Here is a 13,670-nt window from a genome sequence, read left to right on the forward strand (position 1 = left end):
GGAAAATACATCCAGACTTAAGGCTATTTATGGTTACTAGGACAAGTGAGAGGGCAAGGGCAAAAGGGAAGCACAGTTTGGGAGACACTGAAATTGTGTTAAAAGTGATGGAAAAGGATAATGCTTGCACATGATGAATACAATTAATGCCACGAAATGTTGACAGGTAAAACGTTGTTACACAGACAACAAATTTACCACAAATCTACTGCAATGAAAAAAATGATTGCAGTTAATATATGGCCATTACAAGTCTCATTAATAAAATTCCTTTAATTGTTACTTCAGTGAGAATAAGTAGCCCCAAAGTCCTGAATCAAATGTTTTGTTTGTTTTCCAACAGCTGTGCTTTGTCTTCTTTTGGCCTATTCAGTAGAAAGTGAACTATTTGAAGTAGAACATCATCATTAAAACCTTTCACCTCATTATCTTCTATTGTTTCATACAGAGGCTTACTGTGTGTCCCCCAACATATGTTTATACGAGGGTTATTTTGGTCAGCTTGTACAGTCAGTGCCAAAGTATTTAACTGGTAACAGAAAAAGGAAAAGTATTTCCCATCTGTGATCACGCCTTGGGATACAAAAGGCCGAGTAACATCTGCTTCACTCCAGAATCCTGTAGAAAAAAAGTTACGTTAAAATTTACAGAGGTATTTTATCAAAACAAACAAACCCTAACACATGAGAACATATTTAACACCTCCCAAAAATTCTGGATACTTTATCTTCCTAATAAATTAATATCTCATAATTTTCTATTATCTTCTTCATTTTAACCCCATATTCCATTTTTTTGGATTAAAAATTACTTTGTAACTTCTAATATCTCTAATAGTCATTGGATGGTGCCAACATTTTGCACTCAAACTACTATTACTAACAAAAAGTTGGCAATTCAAATCCACTACACCACTGCACAACAGATGGTATGCTTAACGCTTTACGTCTATAAGACTACCGGTAGTTACTGTCGGTGGATTCTGACTCATGGTCAAGTACAACTGCTCCACAGGATTTTCAAGGCTGTAACCTTTTACGGTGTGTAGTCACTCCATAAAATAAGCACTGGACTTCAAACCACAAGGACAGCGGTTCAAGCCCACTAGCCATTTCACAGGAGAAAGTTCAGGCTTTCTCTTCCTGGCAAAGATTCAAAGCTTTGTAAATTCTATACAGGGTTGCTATGAGTCCAAACCAAGTTGATGTCGCTTAATAAGAACCACCTTTCAGAAACAGATTACAGGGTCTTACTTTGAAGGAGACTCTAAAGGGTTTAAACCACACAACTTTTGGTTAGTATAGTCCAGTGCTTAACCATTGCACCAGCCAGGGACGACTCCTTGAAGACTGTTGTTAAGTGCTGTCGAGTCAATTGACTCACAATGACCCTGTATAGCATTTCCAGGGAGCAGCTGGTGGGTTTTTCAGTGCTTATCCTACAGCATCACAAACAGGCCTCCTCTGGAAGATTACATCTGGTACTTGCTACATCATTATTCATTGGTTTCAAATATGCTCATAATTCCCCAAACTCATAGCCCTGCCCACCCAAAAATCATCACACCTCTTTCTTCATCAAATACAGACAGAAAAAAACTTCAGAAAAACTCATTCCACGGATTTCACCAGTGTCTTTGATGTCAAGGCATGTTTTCAAAACGATGCAACTTATATTTTAACCCAGGAAAATAATTTGAACCCTTAAATTCTTAAGAATATAAGCCATTCTAGATTTACCTTGATACAAAGCTTGTGCTCCAGTCCAAGCAAAAAGACTTGCAATAGCATTAGCTCGAAATACAACTTCTATCTGATCGGCGCAGTTTTTTTTCAAAAGCCTTTCCCTTTTTAACTTGTCAGGTAACAAATGAAACTGAGTGTGACCATAGCAGTATGGATCTGCTGTCTTTGAACCTGCAGAACAAAAGAAAGGACGTTTCATATGAAATACACATGCAGACACATATTAAACATTAACTTCACACCCATATTTCTTCTGTACACATCATGTACTCACTCAAATTGGAATGATTAGTCTTCTGATTGATTTTATTTCATTTACTGTTGTTGCAGAGTCCTGGTGTGGTGCAGTGGGTTAATGTGCTATACTGCAAAGTCAGTTTGAACTGCAAGGCTGGTGGTTCAAGCGCACAAGCCACTCTCGGAAACCCTATGCAAGGTCGCTATGGGTTGACCCATAGTGGGATTGAACTTTCAAACTTGTGGTTAGTAGCCTAATGTTTAGCTTACAGTGTTTAACCACACCACAACTTCTTACTGAGTATAACACAGATGAATTTCACATGCAAGTAAAATTTCTTAATCTGTTAGCTATTCTCAAGTTCATTATTACGACAGAGGATAAGTTCTAAGACTACATAAAAACCTATCTAAAATTCTGTATTATTTCAGTTCTCTCCAATCCCTCAATCATCATTGGGAACTTTATTATTTGCCTTATAATCACCAGAGGAAACAGATAATTGGTAACTTTTAAACCTCCCTTATTATTTTAATGTAATGATTAAATAAGTATCTTGATTCTAATTGTCTTTTTAAAAAAAGGACCTTTATATTACATTTAGAAGTAAAGAAAATAAGAGCCAATATTTCATATACTGCTGACCTTACTTAGTGGTAAAGTCTTTTCAAGAGAAAAGTTTCTCACAGTTCGCTTCCTAAGATCACAGTGACTGAGATGGAAGGGGCTGGTAAAATGGTCTGGAGGTTTAAGTCTTTCTTAAAATTGTCCTCAGCTTGGCTAGAAATTATAAAGGTAGAAAACAACAGAAGTCTAAATTGCCTACGGCAGACCGCAGACTTTATGATGGCAAGCACAGTGCAGAACACAAAGGAGAAGGCTGCGTAAAGACACAGAACAGTCCAAAACTTGTTGTTTCTAGGTAATAAATTAACAAAGTCTGATTTAAGTATATTCCACGGGAGAAAGATGAGGCTTTCTGCTCCCATAAAGATTTATAGCCTCGGAAACCCTGTACAGGGTCGCCATGAGTCGGAAGCAACTCCACAGCACATAACAACAACAAGTAAATATAACTATGTCTCCAAGACTGTTTATTTATGACCATACAGAAAATAAAGATAAGTGGGAGGGATGGAGGGGAAATAATTACACTGGCAATCTTTGGTGTTTTTCAAGTCAATAAAAAAAATAACTGCTTGTTGTTACGTGCCGTGGAGTTGGTTCTGACTCATAGCGACCCTGTACAAGGTTTCCGAGGTTGTAAATCTTTACAGGAGCAGAAAGCCTCATCTTTCTCCCGTGGAACAGCTGGTAGTTGCAAACTGCTGACCATGAGATTAACAGCCTGATTCATAACCACTACACTACCAAAGCTCCTTAATAACTGCTTGTTGAGTAAAAAAATAAGTAACTGCTTATGGCGAAGAGGAAAAATATTTTCTTCCCAATTTTTATGTGTGAGCTTATAAATTATATTGCTTGTGGACTATCTGAATCTCTTGGTCATCATGAACTAATTTTTCACTATAGCTATTGATCAAAAGTCACACAGGACACTTTTGGCACACTTATGACATAAAGGTCAAGAGAGACTTACCAACAAATATCCGGTTTTCATATTGCCGTTTGAATAATGGAAGCTTGTCTGGCTTACACTTTATAACAGGGATTTCTACAGGAACAGAATAATCCAGTGGTACAAACTTCAAGGAAAAGAAAAGACATACTGAATTCACAGAAGTATTAGTATGCATGTTATTTACATTGTCATAAGAGGTTTTAAGATCTTAAAATTAAATGATTTTACAAAATGATTTGGTGACACCACTGTCTAATAATGGACCAAATCGAGACATCATCTTATTTTTGACAAATGAGATTTTATTGGAACATATTTGTATATATATTATGTATAGCTGTTTCTGGACTCCTGGTGTGGCATTATAGAATCAGCACTGGACTGCGAACTATAAGGTCAGCAGTACAATCTATCAGCTGCCCCTCAGAAGCTCTACACAGGGTTGCTATGAGTTGGACTTGACTAAACGGCACATAACTTAACTGCTTTACATTGTAATGGCAGAGCTGAGTGGTTGCAACAGGAAATTTTAAAGCCTTAATTTTTTACTAACAATCGGTTAAAAGGAGCCCTGATGGTACAGAGATTAAGCACTCAACTGCCAACTGAAAAATCAGTGGTTCGAACTCACCAGTCACTCAGCAAGACAAAGACGTGACACTTGCTTCTATAGTAATTACCACTTTGGAAACCCTTGAGGTAGTTCTCCTCTGCCTTACGGATCACTGTGAGTTGGAATTAACTTGATAGAATTAAGTTTTCTGGGGTCTTGTAAAGAAAAAGTTTCCTGACCTCCGACAATAACACATTAAAGATAACATTCATAATGTGCTAGCTGTTCTCCAGAAAGATTCCTTAACTTCTTAAAAGGATCCAGTCAATAACTGAAAAATGCCCTGATAAACAATTATCTAGTGAGTTGTTAGAGTCTTGGTGTGGTGCTGTGGGATAAAGCACTGGACCGTAAGGTCAGTCTGAACCACAAGGTCAGTGGTTCAAACTCACCAGCTGCTCCTCGGAAACCCTATACAGGTCGCTATGAGTCAGAACCAACTCAATGGGACTTAAAGAGCAAATGGTGGGTTTGAATAGCCAACTTGTTGATTAGTAGTCAAGAGTTTTAGCACTGCCCCAGAGTGACAGACAGAGGGCATTTCCCTATAGCCAGCACCCTGAATTTGGACTCTAAGCCTCCTAAACTGCTAGAAGATCACACCTCTGGTATTTTGTTATAGCTACACTAGAAAATTAAGACGGTCATTTTATGAATGTTGCATGGCCTACATCATCTTGGCAATCTTTGGTATGTTTGAGTCCATTGTTACAACTCTTATGCCAATCCACGTCAGTGAGTGTTTCCTTCCTATTCCCTGAATGAAATAATAGTTCATTTTCCAGCAGCCTACATTCCAATACCACAACTCAAATAAGTCTATTCTTCTTTGGTCTTCCCTTTTCATTGTCCAGCTTTCACATATATAGAAAGCAATTGAAAGCACCATGGTCAGGTGCACTACTGTCATTTAAGTTAACAGCTTTGTTCTTCAGGATTTTATGTCTTTTACAGAAGATTTGTCCAATAAAACATGTTGTTTACCTCTGGAAGCTGCTTGGATATTCGAATCTGGTTGTGTGGTTTATCATCTATCTGGTATCGCAAAGCATCAACTCGACCCTTTCGATGCCCACAAGGAATAATTTCTTCACCACGTATCCAATAAAAATGAACCGGGCGTCTACGATCTACCAAAAGGTATTAAAATATTTTTCATTTGATTATTTACAGAAATTTGGTTATCATTAAAATACAGAATACTAAATACAGAACTTTAGAAAGTGTCTAATTTTTTAAAAAAGCAAAAATTATTTTGATGAATGATAGCTAACCTCCTTTATGCAGTAATCCAACCTAAAAGTTTTATAACATACAGACTTTGGCAGTTCAAAACTACCAGCTTTTCCTTGGAAACTCTATAGAGGTTCGCTATGACTTGGAACCGACTTGATGGCACATAACAACAACATTATGACATATAATAGTCCCATCAGTTTGTCATACTGGGGTGGCTTGTGTGTTCCTGTGAAGCTGGAAGCTATGCCATGGATATTTAAAAATCAGGCAAAGTCACCCATGGTGTACAGGTTTCACTTGCGCTTCCAGACAAACACTAGGAAGGAGACACAGCTACTTCCAAATGTTTAGCCATGAAAAACATCCTGTCAGATGTTGTTGTTATGTGCTGTTAAGGTGGTTCTGACCCACAGCAACCCTTTACAGGGTTTCCAAGTAGTGGCCTGTGAGCTTGAACTGCTGACTTTGCAGTCCAACGCATTAACCCACAGTACCACATCAGGACTACTCCTTATAGCACCAGAATATTGTCAGATATAGTGCTGGGAGATGAGCCCTTCAGGTTGGAAGGGACTCAAAATATGACTGGGGACGAGCTGCCTGCTCAATGTAGAGTGGATTATGATGATGGGACTTTCATTTGCTGGTGGAGCCAAACTCAAAATGAGGAAACACAGATGCAAACATTAATAATTAGAACATGAAATGTAAGGAGCACAAATTTATGAAAATTGGAAGTTGTGAAAAATTAATTGGAACCCATAAGCATCAGTAGCCTAGGCATTAGTGTGCTGAAATGGACTGGTATTGGTCATTTTGAAATTATTATGCCAGAATTTACAAAATGAAGAGGAATGGCTTGGGATTCATCATCAAAAAGAACATTTCAAGATGCATCTTGAAATATAAGACTGTCTGTGATAGGACAATATGCTTATGCCTACAAGGAAGACCAAGGAGCTCTGGTAGTGTTGTGGTTATGAACTGGGCTGCTAACCTCAAGGTTGACAGTTTGAAACTACCAGCTGTTCCGCAGGGGAAAGATGGGACTTTCTGCTCCTGTAAAGATTTCGTCTCGGAAACCCTACACAGGGTTTCTATGAGTCTGAACTGACTCCACGGCACATAACCACATCACCACTATTACTCAAATTTACACATCAACCATTAAAGCCAGTGGTGAAAGAATGTGGACAACTTCTTCAGTCTGTAATTGATCAAACACGCAATCAAGATTTATTGATAATTACTGATAATTGTAATACAACCATTGGAAACAAACAGGAAGGATCAGCAGTTGCAAAATAGGGCCTTGGTGACAGAACTGACACTGGAGATTGCAAGATGAATGACTTCTTCACTGAAAATACCTTTTTTAAAACAACATGAAAGACAACTATACACATGGACTTCACCAAATCGAATATACAGAAATCAAACTGACTACATCTGTGGTTGAAAAACTCCGTATTATCAGCCAAAACCAGGCCAGAAGCAGACTGTGAAGCAGACTATCAGCTGCTCATATGCAAGTTCAGCTGAAAGAAATTAAAATAAGTCCAGGAGAGCTAAAAAAGGACCTGGAACTATTCCATCTGAATTTAGAGATCATCTCAAGAACAGATATGATGCATTACACAACAATGACCAAAGACCAGAATTGTTGTTGTTGTTAGGTGCCATCGAGTCGGTACGGACTCATAGTGACCCTATGCACAACAGAACAAGACACTGCCCAGTCCTGGGCCAACCTCACAATTATTGTCATGCATGAGCCCATTGATGCTGCCACTTTGTCAATCCATTTCTCTGGAGATCTTCCTCTTTTTTCTGACCCTCCACCTTACCAAATAGTTGTGGGATAACATCAAGAACACCATACAGAAGAAAGCAAAAGGTCATTAAGAAGGCAAAAAACGGAAAAGACCAAAATGGATCTCAGAAGAGACTCTGAAACTTGCTCTCTAGCGTAAAGATGCTAAAAACTTCCATGGAAGGAAGGAGGTAAAAGAGCTAAACAGAAAATTTCAAAGGGAAGCTGGAGAAGTAAAAGTCAAGTATTATAATGAAACGTGCAAAGATCTTGAATAAGAAAAACAAAAGGAAGAATACACTCGGTATTTCTCAAGCTGAAAGAATTATGTAAAAAAAAAAAATTCAAGTTTCAACTTGCAATATTAAAGATTAGGCAAAATATTGAATAACGCAAAAAGCATCAAAAGAAGACAGTAGGAGTACACAGTCACTGTACCAAAAAGAAATGGCTGATATTCAACTATTTTAAGAGGTAGCATGTGACCAATCGTACTGAAGGAAAAAGTCCAAGGTGCACAGAAGGCCATGGCAAACAAGGCTCAGGAAATAAAATAGAAATCTTTGAAAAAACTAAGGTAACACTGGAGGCATTCACTCATTTACACCAAGAAATGTGGAAACTAGCTAACTGGCCTACTGATTGGCTCTTGGCTGAAAGCAAAGAATACCAGAAAGATGCTTACCTGTGGTTTATTGACTATTCATTGATTTTGACTGTATGGATCATGACAAGCTATGAACAACATTGCGGATAATGAGTCTTCTAGAACATTTAATGGTGCTCATGAGGAACTTCTAATGGTTTAAATTCAGGAAAGTTGTGCACTAGGGTTGAAGTATTTCACTATACTTAAGACACTCTGTATGTGAGCAAAAATCTGAGAAACTGGATTATATGAAGAACATGGGATCAACACTGGAAGAAGACTTGTTCAACATCATGGAAACAGCAGTCAAGAAATCAAAGGATGAACTGCATTAGGCAAGTCTGCTGCAGAAGACCTCTTTAAAGTATTAAGAGCAAAGATGTTAGTTTGAGGACTAAGGTGTGCCTGACTCAAGCCATGGTATTTTCAATAGCCTCACACGCATGTGAAAGTTAGACAATGAATAAGGAAGACCACAGAAGAACAAATTTGTGCTAGAGGAAGTAGTCAGAATGCTCCTAAGAAGTCAAGATGGTTATACTTTGTCTCTCATACATCAGATGTATTATCAGCAGAGATCAGTCCCTGGAGAATAATATCATGCTTGGTAAAGTGGAGGGTCGACAAAAAAGAGGGCGACCCCTAATGAAATGGACTGGCACACTGGCTGCAGCAACTGTGAGAATGGAACAGGACCAGATGGTGTGTTTCATTATGTTGTACATAGTGTCGCCATGGGTCGGAACCAACTAAAGAGCACGTAACAAAAACAAATTATGACCGAAGTATTTGTGCCAATACTATGCTGAACAATAACCTATAAGTTTTCTCAAGAATAAACACAAGACTAACTGTTCTTGAGTATCACTAACTAAAACAAAAGTAGTGTAGCATGAAGTAAAGTAATCCTATGAATTATTAACTCAATTTTTACTTTAATTCTCAAATGCATAGTTTTCATCATCTCCATTTTACACAAGAGATATCAGGGCCAAACATGGTTAAGGAAATTCTTCTAGGCCCGCTATACTAGTAACTCATGTCCGTGTTTCATTCAAGGCCATTCCTTTCAAATTGAGGGAGAAAAGTTAATATATACACTACTAGTCTCAGCTGAGAATCCACCTATAGTTTTACTAACATCAATTCAGTAAATATGATGTTATTCACCTGTTGGCAGACAAAGTTATTTTTTAAATTGTCCATATGTGAAGTACTTTCAATGTCTGTACTGATGCAAGGTCGGAGGTTCAAGCTCACCAGCTGCTCCTTGGAAACCCATAGCTACCCTGTAAAGCGTAGTGGTTACGAATCGGACTCCTAACCTCAAGGTCTGCAGTTCGAAACTACCAGCTGTTCCGCGGGAGAAAGATGAGGCTTTCTGTTCCTGTACAGATTTGCAGCCTCGGAAACCCTGTGCAGGGTCACTATGAGTCGGAACCGACTCCAGGGTACTTAGCAACAACAAAAACATAGGTCGAAATTGACTTGATGGCACTTAACAACAACTTACCAGTTAATAAAAACTGTTTACTAAAATTCAAGACTGTCTTGTGGCCCCAAATATACAGCTACATGGTCTTAGACTAGGTGCGTTTAAGGTGTCTGCAACTCAAAGGTTTTTTTTATTTTTTATAAAACAATGCTACCTACTGTAAAGTTATTGTAAGGATTTAAGTTATTTGGTATTCAACAACGTGGCACATAGTAAGTAGTTGATAAATGTTAGCTATTGTAGTCAATACAGCATTTAATCTTCCGTATTGTATGATAAAATATTTTTACTGTAATTGTCTTCTTTATAACAATAAAACTTAAAAGGTTAGTAAATTTACATACGGATAGGGTTTTTAGGTCCAAAAGACAACCCCATATGGACTCCACAGCCTGAGAGCCCTTTCTCTGAGCACTGCTCTTCCTTTGGTAGGTCTGTCACAAGCAGAGTCAGGGCATGACTGGTGCGCATCACCTACTAGTCCAAGGCTGTCTAACTAGCATTTGGCTGCGCAGAACTCAAATCTCCATGGTCCTAATGCAGTGACTTCTACTAAAGCAGTGCCAGCATGGAGGTAAGGGGCTGAAAAATGGACGAAGCCGAGAGAAAAATCTAAACTACCAGGCCAACAAGCAGCGGAGACGCTCCCTCTAATCTCCACGTCCCCCGCCCATTGAGGCTGACCCGGGGCTTACCGAGGGCAGCGGCTGCCAACGCCGGGTTGTGCTGGCTGAGCAGGCCCACGAGGGCGGCCACCAGCTGGTCCAGAAAGGGCGAGGCGGTCGTCTCGAGATTCTGATAGAGAGGCACGCGCCGCCTCCGCCGCAGGTAGAAGTGCTCCTGCAGGAGGCAGTCACAGGCGGCCGCGCGCAAGGTGGCTAACTCCAGTACAGGCGCGGGCTCCGCCGCCGGTGGCAGGCCGGAAAGAAACGCGGTCTTGGTAAAGCCCTGGTACCAGCGGTCAGCGTTCAGAGCGAAAGTCTGCGGGTAAACCACGTACTTCATGAACTGCATCTTCGTGAGGATTCGCAACTTCTGATCCACCGTCTCCGCTGCGTGTGCGGAAGCATGCCACCTCTCTATCCTCCGCTGACGGGCCGCCTTGCTTTTGGCTGTTAGGGAAGCCACAATCGGCGGGTAACGCACAGCGGGAACCGACGCGACATCTGGGCCAGTTGTTTCCGGAGCCAAGACGGCCACGTCGGCCGCTGAGTGTAGTGACCGCCCCCGACAGCGAGGAACGAGCCTCCAACACCAGGACGCCGCCATCTTTGCCGGGGATTCTGGGACCAGAGGGCAACTTTTCAATTGTCCCTGCCCTCATGCCGTAGAAACCAATGGGGAAGCGGAATCTGAGCCAGGTTTAGGAGATAGATTCAACAGGATTGAGATACGTTGCGTCATTACGTTTTAACCAATCAGGTCCCTCCTTTAACTTTTGCGTTTCGTGGTGCTTGCGTGGAGATTTGTTTCAGTCAGTAACGCTCAAACCAGAAAACTGAAATCCACCGCCGTCGTGTGGGTTCGCACTCAAGTTATTAAGTGCTGCGGCATCTGTTCTGACTCATAGCGACTCTGTATAGGGTTTCCGAGACTGGGCGGGAGCAGAAAGCCTCATCTTTGTCCGGCGTAGAGGCGGTTGGCTCTAACCGTCAACCAGGAGGTTCACAGTCCAGTGCTTATTTAACAAAGCTACCACGCTCCCATTCGGACTCATAGGGTTGCCAAGGTTCTAGGGAGCTTTCTGCCTCTTCATTCTTCTCCAGTGCAAGTGATTGTTTTGAACTACCATACAGTTAGCCGCCCATTCTAACTCCACAGCGCCACCAGGGCATCTATAAGGATTTCTAGCCTTGGAGCCATTCTACTTTCCTAAGGGTGGGAACCAGGAGCTATGATAGCATGTTGTTGTTGTTAGTAGGTACCATCGATTCGGTACGGACCCATAGCGACCTTATGCACAGCAGAATGAAACATCACTGCCGGATCCTGGGCCAACCTAACTACAGTTGAAACGCTTGAGTCCATCAATGCTGCCACTTGGACAATCCATCTCTTTGGGGAACCGACTCTATGGCACTTAACAACAACAACAATTTAAAATACCATGGTAGACAGTTTTCAGCGGAGCTTCCAGACAGACTAGGAAGGAGTGGCAGACTACTTCTGAATGTTTAGCTACTGAAAACATGAATAACATTACAACACTGTCAGATTTAGTGCCGGAAAATGAAAACATTAGCATAGTGCAGGATTGGTCAGTGTTTTGTTGTGTATAGGTATCCCTATAAGTCGCTGGGGGTCTTCCTCTTTTTCTCTGATCCTCCACCTTACCAAACATGATATCCTTCTCTAGCGACTGGTACCTCCTGAAAATATGTCCCAAGAATGAGAGACGAAGTTTGGCCATCCTGGCCTACAAGGAGCACTCTGGCTGTACTTCTTCCAACATAGATCTGCTTTTTTCTTTTGGCTTTCAATATTCTCCAACACCAAAGCTCAAATGCACCAATTCTTCTATGGCCTTCCTTATTCACTGTCCAGCTTTCGCATGCATATGAGGCTAAAGTATAGGGTCTGAGAAAAACAGGAAGACCCCCAATGAGATAGATTGGCATAGTGACAGCAGCAATGGTCTGAAATGTAGCAACAATTGTGATGTTGATACAGGACTGGACAGTGTTTTGTTGTGTTGCTAGGGTCACTATGAACCAGTACAGACTCGATGGCGTCAAACAACAACAGCATTATTCTTTGAGGAAGTATATATTCCATATATTTCTCATTGCTAATTAAAAATAATTTGTTTAATTATATTTATATGAAAGGAAGAAATATGCTTTTACTTGGATTTAACTGGGAGATAAAGGAAAATTTTTTTTAAATTTAGCTTTGTGTTATAACCAGTTATTTCATCATGAGTTGATGAATAATCTTTAAACTGATTGGAGCAATGACTGCTTTATTTTTTAATTTTCAGCAACAAATCAATGTCTGCAGAGTGGGTGCTCACTAGGTATTCACTTGGGGGACAAACACAACTCATAATGTAAATTTTTTTTAGCTAATGTAATTTATTGAGTAACTCCCATGTTAAAATGAAGGACTGGAATAATACTAATTTAAATTTATTGAAATAATTTTTGAGGGTTTTGGATACCAAATGTATTGCGTTAGACAAATATGCTGCACAGAACCTCATTGGAATGTTCAAGAACAATGATGTCAATTTGAGGAATAAGGTGTACCTGACCATGGTATTTTGTAGCCTAATATGCATCTGAAAGTTGGACAATGTATAAGGAAGATCATAGAAGAATTCATGCATTTGAGTTACATTAGAGGAGAATATTAAAAGTAACATGGACTGTCAAAGAACAAACCAATCTGTGTTGGAAAGACGTACAGTATGAATGCTCCTTGTTAGCCAGCCTGGTTAGACTTTGTCCCTCATACTTTGGACATATTGTCAGGAGGGTCCAATCCTTGGAGAAGGCCATCATGCTTGGTAAATGTAAGTTCAGAGAAAGGGGGAAGACCCCCAAATGAGATGATTGGCACAGTGGCAGCTGCAATGGGCTTAACAATGATGGTGAGAATGGCACAGGACCAGGCAGTGTTTTGTTCTGTTGTGTACAGGGTCACTATGAGTCGGAACTGACTGAATGGCACCTAACAACAACATTGAAAACCAAACATTTCTTTGCTGGTTTTTGTTGTTGTTAGGTGCCATCGAGTCAGTACCAACTCATGCTGAACCTATGCACAGCAGAATAAAGCACTGCGTGATCCTGGGCCAACCTCACTTTTGTTGCCACACTTAAGTCCACCGATGCTGCCACTTGACCACTCCATCTCATGTGGGTCTTCCTCTTTTTCTCTGATCCTCCACCCTACCGAATAGGATATCCTTCTCCAGCGACTGGTTCCTCCTGATGATATTCCCAAAGTATGACAGACGAAGTTTGTCCATCTTGGCCTCCAAGGAGCACTCTAGTTGCACTTCTTCCAACACTGATCTATTGGTTGTTTGGGCAGCCCATGGCATTTTCAATATTCTCCTCCAACAATATAACTCAAAAGCATCAATTCTTCCATGGTCTTCCTTATTTACTGTCCAGCTTTCACATGCATATGAGGTTACTGAAAATATCATGGCTTGGGTCAGGCGCACCTTGGTTCTCAAACTGACATACTTGCTTTTCAACACTTTAAAAAAAGTCTTGTGCAGCAGATTTGCCTAAAGCAATACGTCATTTGATTTCTTGACTGCTGCTTTGTGAGTGTTGATAGTTG

At 40.4% G+C, this 13,670-nt stretch overlaps 1 protein-coding gene across 1 annotated transcript; it reads right to left on the bottom strand.

Moving 5' to 3' along the window:
- Positions 1–218: 218 nt before the first annotated feature.
- Positions 219–10,643, bottom strand: LOC102827529 (28S ribosomal protein S30, mitochondrial-like). Its single transcript, XM_006865747.1, has 5 exons — positions 10,070–10,643; positions 5,163–5,308; positions 3,584–3,689; positions 1,740–1,916; positions 219–618 (listed from the first exon to the last, which is right to left on the bottom strand). Exons 1-5 carry the CDS (start codon positions 10,641–10,643, stop codon positions 317–319), a joined length of 1,305 nt encoding a protein of 434 aa, XP_006865809.1. The 3' UTR covers positions 219–316.
- Positions 10,644–13,670: the final 3,027 nt, after the last annotated feature.

This window comes from Chrysochloris asiatica, unplaced genomic scaffold (assembly GCF_000296735.1).
Source record: "Chrysochloris asiatica unplaced genomic scaffold, ChrAsi1.0 scaffold00082, whole genome shotgun sequence".
Classification (NCBI taxonomy): Eukaryota; Metazoa; Chordata; class Mammalia; order Afrosoricida; family Chrysochloridae; genus Chrysochloris; species Chrysochloris asiatica.

Coding starts and splice junctions, on each gene's coding strand:
- LOC102827529 (XM_006865747.1), bottom strand. CDS start 10,643: ATGGCGGCGTCCTGGTGTTGGAGGCTCGTTCCTCGCTGTCGGGGGCGG. Junction 1,917..3,583: donor TGAAAACCGGATATTTGTTG/GTAAGTCTCTCT, acceptor TTTGTTCTGCAG/GTTCAAAGACAGCAGATCCA. Junction 619..1,739: donor AGCACAAGCTTTGTATCAAG/GTAAATCTAGAA, acceptor TTTTTTCTACAG/GATTCTGGAGTGAAGCAGAT.